General features: G+C 37.6%; 1 protein-coding gene across 4 annotated transcripts in view; it reads left to right on the top strand.

The window, feature by feature from the left end:
• Window positions 1–25,063, top strand: part of PARD3B (par-3 family cell polarity regulator beta) — a 997,354-nt gene that overhangs the window by 548,577 nt on the left and 423,714 nt on the right. For all 4 annotated transcript variants that reach the window (XM_077770171.1, XM_077770172.1, XM_077770173.1 and 1 more), the window contains exons 9-10: window positions 1,340–1,479; window positions 2,553–2,681. In XM_077770171.1, the coding sequence (XP_077626297.1) occupies window positions 1,340–1,479; window positions 2,553–2,681 (269 nt within the window). The remainder of the gene's footprint in view (window positions 1–1,339; window positions 1,480–2,552; window positions 2,682–25,063) is intronic.

Here is a 25,063-nt window from a genome sequence, read left to right as displayed (position 1 = left end):
TTGGGTATTTTTTATACAAATTATCCAGCTATGTATAAGACATGGGATCGAGTGCTTTGAGGACAGATAAATCAGACACAGAACATAACCTTAAGACTCCATCAGAAAGACTTAAATGCAAAAATAAAGAATATGGACATCACAGCTGTACTTTAGGAAGATTAATCTGACAGCAGAATGATATACCGAAGAAGAGATCAAACAATGAAGTCTTAATAAAGGATACACTGCATCTGTCTAAATATAATATGTATGCCTTGTCTGGTGACTGGATGTAGGAGAGAGAGAGAGAGAGAGAGAGAGAATTGCAAGTGGTTTGTTCAATGGTGATACCATTACTAGAAATTTTAATAGATGAGTATATGTGAAAAGCCCAGGATCTGAATTAGAGAAGGTAGGTCATAGTGAAGTTTGAAATGCTGGTAGAAATATGTGCATGGTCATATGTAGGAAGCTGACACCAGAGAAATTAGAGACAAAGAGATTTAGGTGGCATATATAGGGAGAAGGTAATTGGAGCTGACCAAGGCAGAGAATCTAGAGAACAAATTGTACCAGGTAGAAGCCTTGGGAAACATTCATGTTCATGTGGGAAAACCATGGGTATGAGAGAGTGACAGACATGATGTGATCAGAGAGGTGGGAAAATAATCAGAAAATAAAGATATGAAAACCAAAGATATGAAAACCATTAATTTCAAGAACACAACTGGGAAGAGGTGTCGAAGCTAGAGAAAGGGACAGATCACAATAGGAAAAATTAGTGGATGTGGTCATGGGTAGGTCATTGGCGATGGAAGGCTGAAGAAAAGTAAGATTGAAGTAAGCATTCTTTAGGGTTGAGATATTTGAGCATACCTTCAGACAAAGTAAAAACCACATACTGGAGGGGAGAGATTGGATATGTAAGAGAGATTGGATATGTAAGATTGGATATGACAGTGGGACTCAGCATCCAGGAATTGAGACCCAGGTGCAGGTAGCTGCAGGGAGGCTAGCTGAGAGAGTGCCTGACAAAACTCATGTCAGATGGCCTTTGGCTTCTCATAGTTTACTGAGAAATCAATCTCCTGGGTTTATGGATAACATGTGGTGTTTCTTCTGATACCTCAATAAACGAAAGTGTTACACATCTGCATTGGGCCCTAAATTCACTTTGAAACCTTCATGGCCTGTCGGGAGCTATAATCTGTATTTGCAGTCAGAACAACTGAAGTGTATTTAGAATATTTGCTGGAATGTAAATATTTACTTACTCAACATTTGTCTAAATTAGGTAGATTTCACTTCAAGGTTTCTACTTAAGGTGACCGTGCATTTTCCTGGTCTTACACACTAGGCCCTGAAGGACTGGGTTTCACTGTTGTTACCAGAGACTCTTCCATACATGGGCCTGGTCCCATTTTTGTAAAAAATATTTTACCAAAGGGAGCAGCAATAAAAGATGGCCGCCTGCAATCAGGGGACAGAATTTTGGAGGTAAGAATTGGAACTTAAATCTTTAATAAAACATCCTGCATATTTAAACAAGTACATTAATATTTATGGTTTGAATATAAAAATTGAAAATTATCACCTATAGACAAGATAAGGACTTTAATTATATTAAAAAAAAAACACCTGACTTTAAACCCCCCATAGAGTGGGTGATATAAGGATAAGTAACACTGAAAACTCTTCCCTATTTTCTCCTTATATCTACCTCTTAGGGTCCCTGGGAATTTGGGTCACCCAGGAATTCATCATAAATGCAAGTAGGGCTAAGAAAGTTCAGAGTTATAGCTGAACTCTGGTAACAGTTTCTTTAAATTTCCGCCAGGAATACGCCAGCCTGTCTCATGTTGATCCATGCCTATAAAGAGGCATTTGAAACACCCCAAAGCAAGAGACCTCTCCCCAAGTATTTTTGTTCGGTAGCATCATCTTCTTAGCAAAATATATATTGATAACTTACCTTTCAAGAAATTGTCCTCATTGAAGCTGACTGGTTTCATTTAACTTTCTCATGGCATAGAAGCAAGACTATGTATTTTTATATAGTTCTAGATTATGAAAGAAGATGCACCAAATATCTAGTATAGCTCCAAATTATAGTTTTCAATAATCTGTCATAACCTGGTGGCTATAATTTTCAAATATGGAGAATACTAATTGTAACAGAAGACTTTTACTTCCAGAGAAATTTGCTACGTGATCGTGGTCCAGTGTTTGTTTTTAAGCATTAGCAGAAAACGGTGCCAGTTACGCCATCAACATCTTTCCCATTTAAGGAATGATTCTCTGCTGTCACTTTGAAATTCCTTTCCTAAGAATGTAATATCCTAGGAGAAACTATTAATTACTGAGTATCTAAAGGGATCTAGCAACGTAGTCATGATGGTCAGAGCAGTGCTGGTACTTTGGACATAGTTGGTTTGGGCCCATGTGTACACTTTTCATCGTTTGAGAGCTTTATTGGTTGTAAAGCCCAGTTGCTATTTATTTGTGGAAACCATCTAGGGCAGGAGGAGATGGAAAGTGTTGTGATGTGTTCATATGATGGCACCCATTAGGTAAATGGCAGAGATGTCACTGGACGAACTCAGGAAGAGCTCGTGGCCATGCTGAGGAGCACCAAGCAGGGAGAGACAGCATCGCTGGTCATCGCCCGTCAGGAAGGAACTTTTCTTCCCCGAGAGCTGGTAATGTTCAGGTCACAGTCTCACCGAATCTTTGGTGCACAGTTTAACATACCCAGTGAATTCATAATAGTCGAAAGATGAGTTCTAAGTCACAGGTTTCATTTGTAACAAAAATTCAATCACATTAAGTATTTTGTCCCATTTGGGGGTATCATAGCTTTACAATGATAATGCAGTGAGTTGGAGAAATGCCAACAGTGCTTCTGGGGTACCAATTCAAACATCCTTTTAAGGAAGCAATTTAACATTATTCAGCTAAATAAAATATCCTTTGTGTGCTCTGTGTTAGCTTTATGCATGACGCAGTCAGCAAAAATGGTCACGCCCTATCTTAATGCAGTTTGCAATCTAAAAGGAAAGAAAATATAACCAAGTATTCAAAATGATGATGGTTATGAAAAAAAATTGTGAGGCGCTCTGGTAACAGGTAACAAGGGAATCTAGTCTTGAGGGCTGGGAAGCATATTCTAAGGAAGAGAATTTCAAAAGTCTTGTTAAAAATCTATGTCCTTTGACCTACTAACCACACTTCTAGTAATCTGTCCTAAACTGATCATCAAAGATGTGGAAAAAATTTTTTTCTAAAGTCCTGTTTATTGTAGTGAGATATTGGGTGCTGTACAACCATAAGGTATTAGTTAGGTAAATAACTAGGTAGCTCTTCAATGAAATATAATAGCGACTTAAAGTAGTCTCTGTGGAGAACTGATAATAACATGAGAAAATGCTTATAGTACATTAAATTAAAAACTAAGTATAAAATGATATATACAGTATGATCACATTACATTAAAATATCTTCACAAAAAAATCCGAAAAGTGGTGGGAAATGCACCCAGAATGTTGGGATTATGAGAGATTTTAATTTTCTTATTTTTAAAATAATGAACACATATTATTTTATTATTGACGCATGTATTTAAGAAGACTATAGAAAATTCACATGACTTTTATGACTAATAGTAAAAAGGAATAGATGTGACAAAAGGACTTTTGATTACCCCTTCTTTTTAAATTTTATTTCTTTTGAATATATATATGAAATGCCAGAGGTACATATAAGTAATATGATAGGTTCCCAGAGTTATATCATCAGAACTGGTGAGGATTGGTTGAGAAAACTGACTGTAGTTAGCTTGCAAAAGGGAAAATTTAGGACATATTTTGATTGCTACAAAATAGGTAAGGAGTTATTGTATGAATTAATATACTTAGTATCATTTGACGAACAATCTATGAAGTACATGCTGTGCACTAAGTTGGAGGTTCTAGGAATGCAAAAATAATTAAGACTCATTTCCCGCCCTCCTTGAGCTGGTACCAAAACAAATATTTGGAAGTGATAATATTACAAGTTACAGTAGTTTCTAACTGTTGAAGCCGTTCAAGAAGAAAATAGGTGACTTAGAATATTGAAACAGAGCTTGCCTTACCATCATCTGTTAGACATGCTCTAGAAAAAAATTCTCCCATTGATAACATGGTAAGAGTAGATATGCTCTAACATGTCTACTGTAAGCCTGATAGTCTGTTCTGTATGCTTATATTCGTGTTTGAATATGCAGCCTTCCTGAATCACCTCTCTCATATATTAATGCTCCTTAGTATTGACCAAAGGACACCCTGTCCTCAATGTTTCCAGTCCTTCCTTCTCTTTCACATCATCTTGTCCATTTTTCCCTTTCCCCTATTGCATGCTCTAGGAAGATCTGCACTAAAGCAGGGAAGGGAAGAAGATTATAAAGACTATACTGCCCACCTCCTTTCCTCCCCATGACTCCTCCATTCCCAGCCATTTTGGAAGGAAGAATCTTGAATTTAAGTCTCATTTCCTCACTGAAGCTTCTTATTCTTCCTAAAAAGAAATGCTGCAGAAACTTGGAGTCCAGATTTTTTTTTCTAAAATGCAGGTGGATTTTTCTTTCAACCCCTCAATTATGAACAGACTTTAGTCTTTCTCTCCAAGAGTCACAGTGAGAAGAAATAATTAAAAGGAGGCAGCATGTGTATACAACAGGAAGCCTTTATACTTCTTGTCCAATTCTTTGGTTGCTTGAGATAAAACTTCTGGAAAACTATACTTGTTTCAGGGATAAGAACAAGGAAAGAAGTTTTTGACTGTGTGTTCTGTTAAACTATGGTCCTGGAATGAGTAAAACCCTGCATAGAAAGAGAAACATTCCAGCCAGAAGAGCACCAAATTAACAGAGCTCCAACTAAGAACTTAAACCCTCATGAGGCCCTAGTTTCCCATCTAGTAGTTTCTTATACCCCTTTCCTATTTATATGTCTTCTAGAACTAGAATCCCTAACGTCACAGCTAAGTTCTTCTTCCTAGAAGCTTTCTGCCTGCCCCAGGTAACAGGGAGAGGGATGCTGACCTTACCACAGTTTGAAACTCTGAATGCATTCTCAATCAAAATACAATTGCATCTGAAAGTTAATAAATATAATAATAAAATTTTCAGAGTAAAGGGAGCCCAAAGAATCCGTATTTCTCACTCTAATTTTCCACATGAAAACTACGGGTCCAATGTGGTTAGGGAACATAGTGATGGTGCCTTATTGCTCAGGAACTAGAAGCCGAGGTTGCTTAAGGCTTAGTATTGTCTCTGGAGTTCAACTTTGCAAGCTCACCATCGTATAATGTTTCTGTGTGATTTAGAGCCGCTCACAAAATGATTCTTAAGGCTCAGTTTCCGCATCTATACCATACAATTGTTGTGAAGATAAGAAGACATCATCCATGGAAAGCTCTGGGCATGCTTTCTGGCCAGTTGTAAGCTCTCAATATATGTCAGCTGCAATTATTCTAGTACCTTGCCATCTCTGTAGAATCAAACACAATAAAAACATAACTATGTGTATATATATATATATATACACACACACATATATATACATACATATATATATACTAACGTTTATTTATTATTTTTGAGAGACAGAGCGGGAGCAAGGAGTGGCAGAGAGAGAGAGAGGAAGACACAGAATCCAAAGCAGGCTCCAGACTCTGAGCTGTCAGCACAGAGCCCGACTCAGGGCTCAAATTCATGAGCCATGAGGTCATGACCTGAGCCGAAGTCAGATGCTTAACCACTGAGCCACACAGGCGCCCTGATATACTTCAGATACATTTATTCAAAAATACATTTATTCAGGCTTGCCTGGGACTAACTGCTATTTTGAACAGTGATTTTTTATTAGTATTTGAAAATACATACTGGTATCCAAAATACTGAATTACCAAAAAAAACTTTTTTTTTTGGTTTGAAACTGAATCCATAAGTCAGGCAGCTTGTATATATTAGTTCACTCTCATTTAATAGAATTTAGTGAAATTTGATTCCTGTCCCCAAAAGTGACATCATAGGCCAAGCCCACCAAGGAGCATATTAGATTAATTGTGCAACTGTGAGGCTCTGAGTACAGATAACTTATTTGTTCTCTTTGGTTTTTTAGTTTTATACCAAATTTGGAAGGCATGTGGTTAGTATCCATTCTCCTAGAATTCTCTGACAGCCTAGACTCTTTACAAAAATATTTGACTTGTAATTATCTAAACATGTGGAATATTCATTGTAGCCACAGCAAAGCACTGAATTCTTGATGATTACAAGCGCCAAAGTAGTGTGGACCCAGAATCTTTGTTCTGGAGAAATATGGGATAGTCTTCTTTGTCCAGCCCAAATGCCTTCCTGGAGTGCTAAGTAGCAAGAATCCTACAGGAAGTTTAAAGAGAGGTCATGTTTGCATGCATAGTACTATTTCACTGTGAGTTACTTCATAGTGTGACACGCACTGCACTCCTTGAAAGAGCAAAATGAAGAACAGTGTGCTACGTGATGCATTTTTCTATTTTTCTTTCAAGAAATTGAAGGTGTTATCACTTTGGTCTCTCCTCCCTTATCATGATTGATGCACACACTTGACTTTCCATTGAAAATCTGGCAGGATGAGGAAGGACAGCACTTCCTGCTTTTGTCTTGTTCTATCTCCTTTGAAGAAAACAAACCGAGTTTATTGTTTTCCTGTTCTGAGAAACCGTCCTGGCCCTTTTCTTAAGCCTTGCTGTTTCACGCTCTCTCAACCCCCTTAACAGCACTGCTCTGCCTGTTTTCTGACAGTTAAATCTTCCTTATTTCCTTGTCTTAGCTTCTTGTAAAGTCTCAACACTTAACAGCCAAGGGAGCATGTGGTTGGCAGTTACACAGGAAGTCCCGATATAGGATGGTCTCTCAGATGTGACCCTCTGTCCTTCCAAAGGCCTGAGCACCCACTTCCTGGCCGTTTCTCCTGACCTGCCACATGAGTACGGTGCTGAATTCTTTCATTCGCGGGTCTATGTCCTTCCTCCTGAGCAACTGGTTAGGATCACAAATTTAGAAGCACATGGAGCCAACCTTCATGCCATCTGTGGCAGGCGGGGCTGAAAATCGGATGATTGGAATTCATGTACTAGCCTCACAACTATTTAGCTCTTTCTAGTATCTTTACCAAAAGAACTGTGTTTCAAAGGTAATCTTTCCAGAATCCCAGGCTGGAAGATTCTTTGATGTCTTCACCCCCTGACTGTGTGAGAGTTTATTAAAGAGGTGTTCATATAAGGAACATTTTTGCAAAAGGGACTTTGAGATTAGTGTTGGTAATAGAATCCAAAGGTGAAACTGTGGTGTCTGCAGTGAAATAAAACTGCACTACTTAATCAGTGCTTTGTTGGCTGTGTTCTGGAACAGACATGCTCTTCGAGTTCTCTTTCATCCCTGATCACTAGAAATCTTGTTTTCTTATGCAAAGTGTCAGTTTAGGAAAAATCATGACAAACTAAAGGTATTCTATTGATTCTGTGCCTTTATTTATTATTTTTTTGAGAGCTTCAGAGAGAAAGAGAAAGACTGTGTTGTTTGTCATGTGAGTGCATGGACATGCACACCCATGTGCATGCCTTCTTTCATTTCTTGGGGGGGGGGAAGAACGGCGTGCCATTTTTTTGTTAACCTCTTTAATGTTTCATGTTCTGACCTGCTGCCATATCTTTAAATTATCCCAAAAATCACAGCAACCCCTGGTGGGTAAAACGAGCTGAGAAAATTTCAAACATATTTATAATTTCTACCTGCCAAGTTTGCCTGCTACTAAATGCTGGCCTCTGCAAGTGGGATTAACTATATTTCAAGCAGGCAAGTTGCTCCTGCCCAGCACGATCGAGATTCAAAAGTTAGCCATGTTTGTCATTTGGATTTGACCTTCACTTAGGAATATTGCTTTTGCTGAGGAAAAAAAGAAAGATACACATGTGTGTGGCCACTCCCCTAATAGCTGCCAAGCTCAGTGTATTCCAGCACGACCATATTTACCCATCCCTGCAACTATCTTTGCAAATGACATGGGGGCTCCGACTCCTTGGCTGTTTATCTTCTTATGAAGTGAAAAATTCATACCTTCAAATGTCAAATTATTTAATATCATAAATCATGCAAGAATTTTCGTTTGAAATCTTAGATGAACCTCATTTAACTGATATATTATTTTATTCCCTTTGGCTGTTAGATTCAAATGATTCCATGCTTAATTAACCAAGGTACTTAAGGAAGAATGAATATTATAGCAGCTATTTGTGGATAAGTAGCAGAAATTGAAGGATGATTTCGGAATGATTTGTCTACCTAAACCAAAGTGCAAGAGTTATGTTTTGAAATTTAAATAATTATGCAGAAAACAAAATGCAGCTATATTTTATGGGTTCTCCAAATAGTTCACAGTGCTTGTGACTTATGGTGGAATCCTTGCTAAAATAGAGTCTCCATTTTTGCTTCTCTCTTCAATAATTTTTTTCCCTCCTTCGTGTAATTTCATTCAGCCAGTGTTCAGTCAATCCCAGTCATGGCCCCGCAGCGTGAACTCCAGAGATTAATAAAATGCATTCAAGTCCTCAAGGAGCTTCTACCTATAAAGAAAAAAATAGTTATGGGTTGATCAAATTATCCAATTAATTATGGGGATTATCCATTACGGGGATTATAAAGTTGGGGGGCCGAGAAAACCTTTAAGAGCAGGGCAGTATTTGTGAAAGGTCTTAATTGAGTAGGATTTCAAATGCAGGGCTTCGAGGGGGGAAAGAAAAAGCATCTTCAAATACTGAGATTAGAAAACATAAAATACATCAAGGAGATAGTAGGCAGCCCAACTTGACAGCTTACTGAGCAAGGGCTAACATGAGAAATTGTGTTGTTTGGAATAAATTGGAAGGAGTGGAAAAGACTTTAGGGTACCTGCTAAGAGCTTATTGTAGTTGGCTTTAATGTAATCGTTAGGAGCCTGGGATCTGGGATCAGTCGGCCAGGCTGCATCCTGGCTCTACCACTGCTTGGCTGAATGGACTTGATTAAGTTACTCCTCTGAGCCCCCATTCCTCTTCTCTAATGCTGGGATCAGAGTAGTGCCTACCTAAGAGACTGTTAGCATTAACTCTGTGTGAAGTGTTTACAATAGGACACATAAAGACCCTGCTTTATAGTCTTACTTAACCTCTCTGTGCCTCAATTTCCTCATTTGTCAAATGAGGATAGTAACAGCACCTACCTTATAAGGTTGTTGTGAGAATTAGCTGAGCATAGACGCTAATATGTGGTGAGTGTCAAATAACACTATCTTCTGTTGTTATTTCCTGTGCCTAGTGCACATTTTACATTCAGTAAATATTTGTTGTTTGAATAAATGAAAGCTACACATTATTAAAGCAGATGGTATAGAAGGTTGGAAAAGGTATTATCAAAGGTGCTGTGGCTCCTTCTCTATGTCTGTCTAATCTGTATTTAATGCATTACCCTTACTGCTACAATTATTTTAAACCAAGCGAAGATAATATGCAGCAATTTCCTCAAATTTCAGAACATTAGCAATATCTACTTATAGCTACACCAAGACAGTGGTGTGGTAGGGATAGTATTGATAGAATGTAAATGACAATTTAGATAGTTTAAATGATCATGAATACATTTGCATGATCAAATTAGTTGTACCATTTACTTATAAAGACATACACAAATAATAAGTATTATTGCCTAGTATTTTAAAATATTCGATCTTTTTAAATATTAAAAGTATCTTAAAATGTTTTTTAAGTATTTCATCTCAATTGAAGTGGTTCTCAAACTGTGGTCTCCTATCAGCAGACTAGCATTACCTCAGAATTTTTTACGTGTGCAAATTCGCAGGCTCTTTTCAGACCTGAGCAATCAGAAACTCTAGGATTGGAGCTAAAGATATAGTTTAGGGCAGCTTGGCCGGCCTAGTTGATAGAGAATGTGACTCTCGATCTCAGGTTATGAGTTCAAGCCCTACATTGGGTGTGGAGCCTACTTAAAATTTAAAACATTTTAAAAAATGATTTATTTGGGGGCGCCTGGGTGGCTTAGTCGGTTAAGCGTCCGACTTTCGCTTGGGTCATGATCTCGCGGTTCGTGGGTTCGAGCCCCGCGTCGGGCTCTGTGCTGACTGCCAGCTCAGAGCCCGGAGCCTGTTTCGGAGTCTGTGACTCCCTCTCTCTGACCCTCCCCTGCTCACGCTGTCTCTCTCTCTCTCCTAGAAATAAATAAAACATTTAAAAAATAAAAAATGATTTATTTTAACAAGATTTTCAATAGTGCTGATGCTTAGTCAAGTTTGAGAATCATCGGAATAGTGGTTTTCTTATAAAGAGCAAAAGGCCTATAGGTAACTTAGTAACTGTAACTGACTAGCTGTCATGACCAGATTTCCAACTTTATGTTTCCATTCTGCAAACAGTTTTTTGTTCTAAAAATATAATTCTGTGAAAAGTTTAAGACCGCTTGAGTTGTGTCTCTTTCGTCATGTGCCCCTCATTTTGGCAAAGGGCCAGTGCTGAGCACAATCCAGTTACTCAGCTCAATTACACCTGATTCATTTAGGCAAACTCAATTGTACTTGACTTCTTCAGGTCCAACTTGACTGTGCTTTTAAATTTCCACACTCAATTTGATTGTGCTCAAAATTTGTTATGTGCCACCTTGTAACTTGTAGATTTAAACACATACCAAAGAGAGGTACTTCTAGAGCAGTTTAGAAGATTGGGTTATTGGTCTTTGTTTGCAGTTACCCCTACGTCCCCTCTCCCCTCCTCTCTGTCTCCAAGATGGCTCCTTACATGGACCATATTCTACCATCCCCCATCCTGCTATGGTTGAGCTCATGGCAAAGGTTTCAGAGACTTAAGTAAGTGATCATCATTTACTGTCACAAAGCATCTACGTTTAGCTGTTCCTATCTATCTTAAAAATGGGGAAAATGAGGCACAGAGACCTTGTCCTTTACCAAAATTTACACTGCGTCAACATAAAAAAAAAAAATTAAGATTTCTACCTGACTGAGTTGAGCATCACAGCTTCTCTCAGTTATGCTCTGACCTAAGTGACTAGGTCCTTAATGTTTGCCAATTTTTTTAATGTGTTCAGTAGCCCACACGGCTGAGGGATTAGGAGTCATTCGCTACTCCCTGGCAAGTACTTACACTTGAAAGAATTTTACTGATCCCTTGTCAGCAAAATCTAGCCTTGATAACATAGATCATGATAAAAGCTCCGTTTCGGCATTACTAGAACACACGGAGGCGGTGTGGCCCATTTGCCTGGTTGTATGGCTTCCAGGTGTCAGAATGAAAATCCTTAATGACTTTTATCACAAGACTGGTTTTGTTGGAGGGTGGAAGGTAGTGGAAGAGGAAGTGTTCTGTGCTGAAAAGAGGCTCTTGTGACATTTCAGAGGACTGGGACCTAATTACATTCTCCTGCAATGTTAAGGGTGAAGAGCCATGAGATTCGGCTCTCCTCTGGTGGCACAAAACATATGTCTTAGGAGTGGCCACCATGGCCACGAGTAGGCTTCTGGAGTTTAGAAAAAAAAAGAATTTTCTAAACATACATGTTTAAACAGCTCAGAAGAATTAATATTGTAGCCAACCACAGATTATATCCCTCTTATTATCCAGTTAGCCAAATGTTTCCAATAATTCATGCCAGCTGTTGACATGGAGCAGCTGGATAAGAAGGTGGTTACAAAACTCGGGGGGGTGACCTTGATTTGCTTAATTACCGCTCTGCCTGTGATCACTACGTTTGTTAAGGTACATTTGGTGTAAGATAAGGAAATGCATTCATTTTGTAAAGGATATTTAAAAGATTAAGGAAAAGAAAGTACAGCCTTAATTGATCGTGGTTAACTTGTCCAGCTGTTATCAAAGTAAATACCGAACATGTGAAACTGCCACTACAGTCCATTTCATTTTGAAAGTGTATTTGGAGGTTTGAACGTGTTTCATCTGCCTGTTTTTTCAGGGAAATGTGTGATCTTTATCATTAAAGAATGTCAGCTTAAGATTGCTACTTCTTCCCCTCCCCCCTCCTAAGGGGGCTGATAAAACAGGGATAGACACTTAAATCACAATCTGTTGCCACTTACCTCTTCTTATGCCCCGTCCCCAAAGATTCTCTGGGCGATGACTTTTAAATATGTTCTCATTATTTTTAATGAGTGTGCAGAACATATGACGCATAATGCACGAATAGATAGGTGCCCTTTTACTGAACTTGTCAGATATAATAAAATGTTGAAGATGTTAAGATGCATTTTTCTTTAAGATATTATAATTATTTAAATTAAGATGCCCGAGTACAAATCACATACTCTTCCATTCCTGTTGCTGCCTAAATGAAGCTCCACAACAGCCCCAATGGTCTCCCTAAAAAGAATGTTTAATCACAAACCTTAAAAAGACTAAAGAACATTTAATATTGTTATGTCTCTTTAAGTTTACCCTTCTTTAAATCTGCCCCGATGGCAGGATATTCAATTATAAATGAGTTCAATAATGTTTCCTGGCCACTTATTGAGTTATATGAAGGACTTTTATCACCTAGTCTTTCTGTAATTAATTCTTTACATTTCTTAGAGGCTTAGGACCAAAGGAAGGATTGTTTAATAGCGGGAAATGTTGTCGTAATTTTCTTACATTTCCTCATTCTCTCCTTTTCCTTCCTCTCTTCTTTCTTCTGACCTGTCATCCTGCCTTTCTGGAAGGAATAACACTAAGTGTGTATCTCCCTATTATAGATATATTTTTTTAAGTTTATTTATTTATTTTTAGAGAGAGAGACTGGTTGGGAGGGGGAGAGAGAGAGACTGGTTGGGAGGGGCAGAGAGAGAGAGGGAGAGAGAGAGAGAACTCCAAGCAGGCTCCGCACCACCAATGCAGTACCCAATGTGGGGCTCAAACTCAAGAACCAGGAGATTATGACCTGAGCTGAAATCAAAAGTCTGACACTTAACCAACTGAGCCACCCAGGTGTCCCTATTACGGAATGTCTTTATTTCTACATTACATTTCTACATTTGAATGCTAGGTGGTGATGAAGATGGAGGTAATACTAGTAGAATGGAGAAAAATATCCCGCAAAGCAATAAAGCCTCCCCTTGATAGTCATTATTCGTATATATTGGAGTCTCTGGCTCCTGGTTTATGGAACTGTTGGCTTTAGCACCCTGGAGGGAAGTTACAGACTTAAAGGGCTCACCTTCTCCCTCCTCTCCTTCCCAGAAGCTACATATCTCATACATAGACCCTTGACTTCCCACTGGAGGGGAAAAACACACAGAAAAAAACAAGCATAAAAACTGAAAATGGCAAAATACAAAAACACCCAACCAAAATTTCTTACCCATTACTTGCTTGCACTCCATCTCCCTGAGGCCAAATGTTTCTCTTCTGTGATACTCATAAAGAGATCAGCGTTCAGAAGAATTGTCTTCTTTGGATGTCTGTTTCCCTCCATTTCTGGGTCCAGATTGATGATAAAAGGACTCAGTTGTCCAAAAAATACTGAACACCTGCTATTCCTAGTTTAGCTGATCAAATATCTAGTAAACAGGCAATGATACTAGATGCTGTGTCACACACTGGGTATTTTAAAATATACTAAGTTGTGACCCCTGAACTGTAGGAACTTATAGACAATGCTGAGTGTCATTAGAGAAAGAAGAATATGGTGTACTACCTATCATCTGTGGGGAAGGCTAATGGGAGGAAAATAGTTGCACATTTTTTTTTTGGTTGTACAAATTTAAGAAACAAGTCAAGAGGTTAATAGTGAACCAGAAGTTATATAAAACAAAGAAATCAATAAGGACTTTATATTTATTTTAAAAACTCATTTATGAGATGGGATTCTGTCTGGGTCAGGACTGATTCAAAGCAACAAGGAAAGTAGAAAGTCCATGGATATGAAGGAACATGAGCCAATAGCAGGAAGGAAAACTGAAGGAAAGAGTAGAGGAAAGGAACATTTTGGCTATAGTGATGATATTGTTGGCTACTTATGCTATTATGTGAGCAAAATTTACATGCCTATAACCAGACCATTTCTAGGGACAATATAGAAATCTATCAGATTTCATATCTGTTTCATGCCCTCTTTTATAAAATCCGTATTTGTAACCTCTCTGCGTATAAGTTCTGCATTTGGGTTTGTTCCTAAAGCTTGGATTCAACTGGAGCATCTCCTAGGAGGGAAGATTCAAGATGGTCTCCTCTGCATGGCTGTCAGTTGGTGCTGGCTGTTGGGTGGGGCCCCTTGGTTCTAGTTAATGTGTCTTAGCCTCCAGAAGGCTAGTCCCTCTTACTTACATGGCATTCCCAGGACAATATAAACAGAAGATACAGGGGCTCTGACTAGCCTTGCAGCTTATAGAGTGTCACTTGTGCCTCATCCTCTTTGTCAATGCAAGTCACAAAGCCCATGAGGGTTTGGGGTTGGGTGGTTAGAGTCGATACTTGGCTGGAAAGAACAGCAAAGTCACACTTCAAGGAGGCATACCTCACTGGGCCAAATATTGTTACAGACTCTCACATTAGGTTAGGAAAGCTGAAGAGAACACTGGTCTATAGCAGAAAGAGTATTATTTGAGGGTGTAACATGCACATTATTGACCCAGGACTACCACTCTAGATGTTCAAGTTTAGAAAAGTCATTTAACTTCTTGGGTCTTATCTTTCTAAATTCCATTCACAAAGAAATTATTGAGTTCTTTCTTGACATAAATACAGTGGGAGAGAAGCAAAAGTGGGTAAGCTGTGCCCCTTTCCCTACTTTGTTCAACTTGTTTTAGTCTAAAAGAAAGAGCCTTGCTAAACATGAACTCTTGTCCCTGTTATTGTGACTTTACATCCTAGTGAGAGAGAAGCTTTTTCCTTCCTCTTCCCATCCCATGTAGATTTACTTTTCTAAAGTAGATACCCACAACCTGGACTGGGAACTTGGGAATAAGCATTGGATTATGCAGCTAGTGATAAACTAATAAGTAGTAAAGTCATTAAAATAAAAAAAATCGACAGTAAATAGGGAGAAAAGTTTCCTTACCTACAATACAAGGAGATTGAACTAATTGGTCTCTTAGACCTCTTCCTACTGCCAAATACTATTCTTTGAATTTCTGTGCATCAAATTTTGGCATGACACTCAATACAGATAGGGCCTTGAATTATGAATGATCTCTCTATATATGAATGGCCCACAGGAGTCTGCCTCTGAGCGTTTGTTTGTTCTACAGTTCAGAATGCCTTGGGAGCATTTGACCTAAAGAGTGACTTCTCTTAAGTAAATGTAGAATAACATATTGCAAGCAGATATCTCCCTCATGGCCACCTTTTCGACCTTCTGCCACTGTGGTGTGTGTTGCTGTAGTAGTTAATACACAAAGATATACTTCCTCCTGCAGTCTACTCCTGATGGCCACCATTGCTGTGGATACCCTGAGAGACTTCACTCTTGTAGCTGGCTCCAAAAGAGATGTGTTCCTTCTTTCCAAAAATGAATGTTTAAGTGTATTTTAGGTGTTTTAAATATAGCTCACTCAACAGAATTCAAATTATTACATAGTGTTATGCTTTGGAGATGCTGTGGGGTGAGTAAACCCTGTTGGCTAATTGAAACCTAGGCACAATTTACCACTATTCCTTGAAACAGAAAGTTCAAGTTGCAAGAAGCAAGTTTACAAACAAACTTAAATACAAACATGAAAACTTAAATAACTTTTAAAAATATAGACTGTTTTTTCAATAAAAATGTCATAGTTTATTTAAAGCTTATTTCCATTACACATAAAGAAAAGTGAATGAATTAGAACCACTGTTCATTAAGGTTTTGACCATCCTTAATTCAGTAAAAGTCTTGGGGTTCTGAATTCTTCAGTTTGAAAATAGCTCTGTGTCTGGGGCACCTGGGTGGCTCAGCCAGTTAAGCATCCGACTTTGGCTCAGGTCTTGATCTCACAGTTCGTCAGTTCGAGCCCCAGACTGGGCTCTGTGCTGACAGCTCAGTGCCTGGAGCCTGCTTTGGATTCTTTGTTTCCCTCTCTCTCTGCCCCTCCCCAGCTCATGCTCTGTCTCTGTCTCTCTCAAAAATAAACAAACATTAAAAAAATAACTTAAAAAAAGCAAATAGGTCTGCGTCAACACTAGCAGCTTGTTGGCAGATATTTTCAATGTAATTATTAATGCAAGCCACCTCAATTCCTCTTTGGTACTAGACAGGTTGTAAATAAATTATATAAATAAATATTAATGCAATTATTAACTTGATAATTTTATGTGCTATGTAGGCATGCAAGGAAATTAAAGATGAAAGCTGCTGAACTTGTCCGTGTTTGCAGATATATATAACAGTGACATTCCCCATATCATGAAGAGATAGAAGTATACTATATCGAACCTTGTCTTCAGCTACATAACTGAGTATGATTGTAAAAATATATATATGTGTAATTTTTCATGGTGGTTAAGTTAATAACATGCCACTATAATTTGTGTACTTCTGAAATAGAAATCAAATCATGTGGGTCCTAACTGGAAAGAAAGTAAAGGCAAATAACTACAAACAAGCCAGTGGCTTACTTTTCTGAAAGCCCAGCCAGCCGTCACTGTCAGATAGTAGTTCAGAGGTTCCTCTTTAACCTGTAGGGTTTCTTACAGAAAAGAATAGCAATAGCATGTAAATGTCTTACTTCCTTCACAACCCTTTGAAAATGTAACCCAAAGATGGTGTTGCCTCTCACCCCTCAGCTCTCAATAGCTCTCAAGGGACTTAGCATGTCTTATCAGACTGGAGCAGCCAGGCAAGGGCAGCCAGCACATTGAGAGGCCAGGGCAGTGTGATGGTCAAGGCCATTGGGCAGGTAGTGAAAGGCCTCTTGCTGTGTTAAACAAATGTGGTTTCCTTCCTGACTTCCGCAGGAGCTAATTTTGTTTTTCACTTCTCTTCTGGCATAAGAACAATAAGGACTCATAAGGCCATTCTGCCTGTGAGGAGATGTGCATTAGATTATCATAAATCCACAGATAAAAAGTACAGTGGTCAATGAGACCAGGCATTCCTGGATGAAATAAAAGGTTTAATTGAAAGTACTGTCCCAGGGGAAGCATGATTGAGCGTGATATTGAGTAGACATTAATTACCTCAGACCAGAGAGTGAGGAAAGTAAAAGGAAAACCAATCCATTTATTTTAAGTTCCTAAATCTGTTTTTCTTTAAGAGAATCTAGGAGATTATTCTAATAGAATGCTCGGAGGGAAAAAGTGAATTTTTGCTCATACCCAGTGTTCTTAGAACACTCTTAATGTTTTTAAGGAAGTGGCAGCTGAATTTTCTGATAATGCAGATATTTTTGTTAGAAGTCAGAGATCAGGACAGCACAAAGTACACTGATAGGCTGAATAATGGTTAAAATTGACATGTTCCTATTTTCTTGTTATAGCATATTAGTAGATAGCACTTGTTCATAATTCTAGAATTTGGTTTTATTCTTGGATTATGTTTCTCAGCTTGTTTTTTAGTAGGTTCGGTTTTCATTCTACAGTGTAACAGAAAAAAACATAAGTTGAAGAGGCATCTGAACATACGGTCCCCATTATACACTAGTGGCTTGCTTTTTATCATGAAAATATGGCTGCCTTTATAAATCATGCATGTTTGTTTAGCCAATGCCCTACCTTTGATGTGGCTAAAATAATGGGATGAACTCTACATCCACAGAGACGAAGCCTAGGATCAAGGACTGCTGTAACAAGAAAATAATTGATCAGATGTCTCTTTTACCAGTCATTAACAGATTTGAATTATGACTTTGATTCTTCTTTCAGGTCAAATAGCATATAACAAGTATTCTGGATTATTCCTGCCTAGTGTGCAATGGATTTGAAAGGCAAAGATGAGGAGAAACCAAACACATTAAGAGTGTTTTATTTGGTGTTTGTCCACAATGCTGCCAAATTTAGTAAAAAAAAACAAACTGTCAAAGCAACTTTTAGTGTATTTGCTTTTCAGTTTTATTTGGCATAAGTGAAGTCACTCAGTAAGTGAATTTAAACTTCTCAACCAATTGGAGTTGAGAGAGACACAGTGTTAGTTTTAAATATGAAAAATTGCTTTTATAGGGTTAATTTGAACACAGTGGGTTGCCAAATAGCACCAGCTGTCATAATAGAGTTGAAGTGAATGACAGATTTACTCCACCCCATATCAAAACTCAAGAGCAGATATGGTGATCAGATGAGCCAAAATAAATGTGAGTTCTTAGAAACATTTGTGAGCTATTTTCTTGCATAGCTCAGCCCTTCATAGACGTCAGTGTGCAAACAGGTCATGATTAAGCTTAGCATTATGGAAAACTAAGGAAGGGGGAATCTGTTGCTGTACAAGTCCTAAATGCACTACCTAATATTCCAAAATTCCATTTGATGATGATTATAATGGTGATAGTGGTCTTAGGTATTAGAACTTCATTAATAGTTTTTTTAATATTTTATAATATTAATGATCCGTGGTCCATACTAAACTACAAGGGAAGAATTAACTGATCCAGCACTTATCAGCAGTGCCTGTTAAGTAATACTTACCATGGACTTGTTCCCAGAAATGCACTGGGACGGGTGCTGGTGGTATAAATATGAGTGAAAAGGCCCTTGTTGTGCTTGAGGTGCTTAACAATTTATATAATAATAAATCACTATGTTCTGATTATTATGTGTAGAGTCCTAAGGAGACCTAGATGAGGGTGCAGCCACAAAGAGCAGGTGACAATTGAGATGTGCTTTGATGGGTTAGTAGGAGTTTGCCAGTAGGTGTCAAAGTGGGAGGAGAAAAAAGAATGAGTTTTGGGTCCAGAGAAACCCATCTAAATAAAAGAAGTTCTTTGTAACATTTAGTTAATTTTAACTCCATCTAACAAACATGCTAGAAGCTTCAGGCTAGAAATGTTAGAAATATGATTTTATAGATAAGATGCAAGACATAACTGTCACTTTTTTTTTTTTGGTTCTGGGTTTTTAATGCCATTATTTCAAGGAGGGCATTGTAGCAGAGAAGTATCAACAAAATAACTTATGAAGTCATCCTGTTACAAATATTTTTTATATGTATGCATTGTACCGGATGCTAAACTGAGTTGAGAGTTGAATTAAAAAGAATTCCTGCTTTGATGAGATCACAACAGTAGAGCAGAGTTAAGACATACATGCCGGAAATAATTGTAAGAATAGAAAAAGTGATGAGCATCACAACAATGGGGAAAAGAAAGTAAAGTGGAGTTCAGAGGAGGGCAAATTGTTTTCTCACTGATAAAATCAGGGAGGGAATAGGTGACTTATATGCTGAGACACAAAGGGTGTTTGGAGGTATTAAGTAAAGGGTCTTCTATACCAGTATACGTTCACTGTAAAATTTCTTTTGTGGTGATTATATATGTATATTATATATGTATAAATATATATGTATATATATTTATATATATACATATATAAATACAGACACACATACATGTAAAATAATTTTTCTTTTTTTATGTCTTTATTTTATTTTTTGAAAGAGAAAGACAGAGAGCGAGTTGGGAAGGGGCAGAAAGAGAGGGAGACACAGAATCCGAAGCAGGCTTCAGGCTCTGAGCTGTCAGCACAGAGTCCAACATGGGGCTTGAACCCACAGACTATGAGATCATGACCTGAGTCAAAGTCAGATGCTTAACTGACTGAGCTACACAGGCACCCCAATAAAATTATTTTCTTATGCTTGATTTCATTATCATAAAAATTGTAGGCCTGTACTATGAAGAAAATGCTTGTCCAAGAGCATTTCACTCAGTAATTCATTTACTCACTATACTTAGATGAGCTTCCATTTTCATGTATCAGCAAGTAAAATGGAGCTGTGATGGATTAATTAAAAAAAAATCCTTAGGCATGAACTGAAGTGAGATCGCTCTTGTTTAGTCTTTGATGCATACTTGACTTTGTTGGAAAATGAAGATCCATTAGTTCAGGGAAGAAAGAAGTCCTGCTCAACTTGCAGCTAGGGAAATACTGATTGGAAGTGTGCTGAACTTTTAAACTTCTTGTAATTACACACTGATTTTACAGGAATTAAGGCCATAGAGATTGCTCCCTTACCTTTGTCCCACTTTCACATATATATAAAAACAGCAAGGGAAAGGATCATTTGGAAGATGAATACTGAAGAAGAAGAATGTAAAGTGAAAGGCAATTCTCAGTAGCCTAAGCCATTTATTTAGGACTCTGGGGCCACCTGAATAGTCCCTTTTAGGACCTGGCAGGAACAATGCAGGGATGTGAGAGGTGGACTCTTCCCAAATCTAGGCTACCTGCTTCCTCTGCCTTGGGCAAATCTCACAGACATAGAAGCCACTCTGAAGTGCAGTTTCTAGGATGGTATCTTAGTCCATTTGGGCTGCTAGAACAATACCACAGGTCAGGTGGCTTATGCACAAGGGAAACTTGTTTCTCAGAATTCTGGAGGCTCAAAGCCCAAGATCAGGGAGCCAACATGATCAGGTGAAGGATGTCTTCTGGATCACACACTTCTTGTTGTATCTTTATATGATGGACATGTCTAGAGAGCTCTTTGGGGTCTCTTTTATAAAGTTAATCCCACTCATGAGGCTTCCACCCCCATGACACAGTTGCCTTCCAAAGGCCCTACCTCCATATACCATCACCTTGGGGATTAGGATTTCAACATAAGAACTTGGGGAAAACACCAACATTCGGATGACAGCAGATGAATATGTGCCAATAGAAAATGTCATACCAAAGGAAAGGAAAGATATGATTAAAAGAAGCCCTGTGAAATATAACCCTTGGTATCTCCTATCAGTCAGTTGGGAGACGGGATTATTCTCAGTTAACTTCCAAATATTAACATTATATATCCATCTTTTTGTCACGGTCTCATTATATGTGTGTGGATAGTTCTTTTCCAACTATAGCCTGTGGACTTAGCCATGTGAATTCATTTGGCCAATGAGACGTTAGCGGATGTTTTGTGAGCAAAATCTTTAATGACACTTTCATATTTGCATTCCTGTCTTTCAACATGAGAGAAACATGTTTTAGATATCCAGTGGTCTAAGGAAGATGCTAGATACGTGGAGCAGACGTGTACACTGTGAAGGCAAAACTACTTGAGCCCAGTCTAGATCATCCAAACCCCAGTCAACCTGTAAATATGTGAACCAGAAATAAATGCCTTATTGTTCATATCCCACTTTGGTTATGATTTGTTATGCAACATTTTTGTGCCAGCACCTGACTGATACACTTTTCCCCATTAATTAACTCTGGATAGGTTTCTTCTCTCCCAGTTTGCTTGTAGTAGTGGAGCAGGGAAGATATATCCACATTTTAATCTTGATGGATTTCCATACTCTGCAGAACACAAATAACTTCTTATTTTAAAATCAGTTTTATCTGAAAATAAATTTTAATAGAATAATTGATTCAATTAAGATAAAATGCAAATTACACGTCTTCATCTACATATATAAAGGGCATGTTATATATGGTAAGAACATTCTCATTACAATAGTAAACATGTACTATGAATTTAAAATGGTTGCTACCCACTCAGAGATTTCTCAATCTCTATTTGGAATTTAGGATGATTTATCATTAATAGTATTCTAAAGGGGATCGGTTTCTAGCTGGAGTCTCCTTAGGTCCAACTCAAACATCATAGAAAATGATAGGGCTAAAATGGTTATATTTTCATTATTTGAATTTTTTAAAACCCTAACCAAAAAACAAATTGCCCCCTACTCCAGACCCCACAAAATACCACCTTCTTGAGGCTATGATAGTACTGCTACTACATGGTAGCATTATTTTAATAAACAGAACTCTCTGCACTTCAGAATTCTGTGCCTGTAAGTAAAAGAACATTTATTGGGTCTTCTAGAGAAAATGTGAGTAACAGATCCGTAACCTCTGCCTCTGTATTATCTTTACTAAGAGTCATTGTGTCCTAAATAATGAATGACACACATGCTCAGAATGGTGGGTGTTAGACATTTTTATAATTTTACTCTAGTGGCTTGAGACCTTATTCTGCGACCATAGCATTTCCTAAAATCCCAGTGAAAACAACCTGTAATCCACTGTCTTTATACTGTCTGCAGAAATCTCCATCCAAAACTAAAAAACAAAAATAAAAATAAATTAATTTCCCATAAGGAAACTAAATCTCATTTTTCCCCTTTTATGGAATAAGGACTCTAGAATATGCTCCCTGTTCTTTCTGTATCTTTGGAAGCCTGGACTTCCTTCTATGACAGTTTGTTGTTGTTGATGCTAATTGGGGGCATATGGCATGTATACTCCCAAGAAGTGTGACACACAAGTAATGGAACTGGAAAGCTTAACCATGAGGTTGTGAGGTATTTCTAGGGCATTGTTCACGACCTATAAGATTTCTCTCTCTCGAGCCTTCTCTGTTCTCTGTTCCATTCCTTTAAAGCTTGACATTCCCTGTGTTCTCTTAAGGCAACATGTCTTTAAGTATATGGTAGGGAATACTTTTCCTCTAATATGCTTCATGCAAAGATGTGTTCCATGATGGAGTGAATTTGGGAATATGTATTAACCTCCGAAAACCAGTGAAGAAGTCCTAAAAAAAATCTTTTTCCTAGAATTTTTAATATTAGAAACTATCAAGGTATTTTTCCTCACATGCAATGACTGTGACCCTGTTTATTACACCTTACATTGATCCAAGTCTTAGAAGGAGCCTGTTTGATTGGCTTAGTCAGTTTCTGAAACCTTCCCGAATTGGCCTTGGGCCAGACCTACTCAACAAGCATTAGCCCGCACACTATCCACTGACTGTCTTAGAGCCAGAGGACACCACCTATTCAGTGAGTTGTCACCTGAGCAGTGGACAGGCCATGGGTGGAGCAGGCACCATGACCCGTGTGGTCACTTCCGTGAGGCACTGTGTATTTTTATTTATGTTTTGCTTTTGTCTGGATGGCTGTGTTGTCTTTTAAAGCCATTAAATGCAGGCAGTGTATTTGTGATGGCAAAGATATGGGAAGTATTTCCCTTAGAAATCCAGCTTTTCAAATAGGTCTGCTAGTCTAAGAATCAGGCCCACTATGCTTCCTTTTTAGATTTTTAAATTATTAAAATATTTAATACATAAATATAATTTAATGTATATTTTATATACTTAAATTAGATTTTTGACAATCATATTGTCTGTTCTTGAATCTTATACTCCTATAAAAGCACATATTCTTGTGTTTTAACCAGTGAATTACTGCTTGTGAAAAATTTAAGACATTTTAATCAGGTTCACTTTTAACAGGGAAGAATAAATACAAAACAAGAAAGACCAATTGCTTCTTCATATTAACAAATTCTAGTTTTATAAAAAAATTGATGCTGTCTGAATTGTAAAATATTCATTTACAGTACTCTTCATGAGGCAATATATTATATTCATTTCTTTGTCTTTATCAGAAAAGTNTGTTGAATTTGCTTTTCTTTCAAGTAATACTGTAAGTAGGTGGGAACAAAGGATTGCTATAGGAATCTTAACTTTGACTTACTTTACTTTTTTAAGTTTTAATCTCTGACTTCATATTACATTAAGGCATCTTTATATTGAACAGACAATAAAGAATGGACGTTTTTTGACATTTGTTTCCTGGTATTAGATTAATCCTTTACTTAAATAAAATTGTTTTCTTTTTGTTTGTTTGTTTTGTTTTTTTGTAAGTGCAGTTAGAAATGAGCTCTTACTTTCAGTAGTTTCTTTCTTCATCCTTTCCAGGGAATAGATATCAAAAAACAGGAAAAAAACATGTCTCAATTAAAAATATTTTATAGGATTTTCTTTATTTGGGTCTATGGTTAACAGGTATTTAAAAATGGATGAATATTTACTTAAGGAAACCACATAAGGACATATACTTAAAATATTGATTATTGAGCTACCTATAATAAACCTATATTTAAAACGTTTCCTCCAATGGGGCACCTGGGTGGCTTAGTCAGTTGAACATCTGCCTCTTGATTTTGGCTCAGGTTATGATCTCACGGTTTGTGGGTTCGAGCCCTGTCTTGGCACTGTCAGCACAGAGCCTGCTTGGGATTCTCTCTTCCTCTCCTTCAAAATGAATAAAATAAATGAATTAAGAAAAGTATTCTCAAAATGAATTAAAAATTTTAATTAAAAAAAAAAAGTGTCCCCCATTGTTTGGGTTACTTGTCAACAACCTAGTATAGTTATAATTCAGAAGATTTTTAAATTATCTACAGTATGACCTCTGTCCTTCTTGTGATTCATCCCTATTACCAGGAGGACAAAAGACTTTAAAAGATAATGTCTACTTATAAATAACCAAGATTTCTGCTGATTTCATTTATATATTAGCAACAGTTGGGGGGAAAGTCCTTTACCATGTATTAAAATGATCATCCTTGGATCACCATTTACCTTTGCATGTGCCTGCCCATCTCTTACAGTTCTTTCTTTACTCTCTGAAAAGCACAATCTAAAATAGAATGCCTCCCAGCTGTTGATAGCAGCCTCTCATCCCTACTGTAGGGTAATATTCACATTCACAATTTTATGTAATCCAGTTGGCCAAAAGCCTTTCATGCTTGTGATAGCTACCCATACTTTTTCAGAAAATTTTAAAATTTCAGAAAATTGTCATGCAGGTGCCTTATCCTTTCATTGTTCTGAAAATATATTTAGCTATAGGAAAAGTTTTATCACCTTAAATGCCTTAGAATTTACTTGGGCAAAAGTTAACAGTGCTTCAGCTTATTATGAAATATCTTAGCAGAATTGGTAGGTATGGCTTTTCTTTATATACAAATAATTATTCATTTTCTTCCTTTAAAGACCTTTTGTTTGAGTTTTGGTAATTGACAAAATGATTGCATGTGAATCATAACTCTTGCATAAAGTAAGCCGCTCACAACACAAACTAATTACACATTTGGGAGGCGAGGCAAA

This window comes from Crocuta crocuta, unplaced genomic scaffold, assembly GCF_008692635.1.
Source record: "Crocuta crocuta isolate KB4526 unplaced genomic scaffold, BGI_CrCroc_1.0 scaffold478, whole genome shotgun sequence".
In the NCBI taxonomy this organism is placed as follows: domain Eukaryota; kingdom Metazoa; phylum Chordata; class Mammalia; order Carnivora; family Hyaenidae; genus Crocuta; species Crocuta crocuta.
Note: the sequence above shows the minus strand (reverse complement) of the source record. Positions and strands in the feature narration are given on the sequence as shown.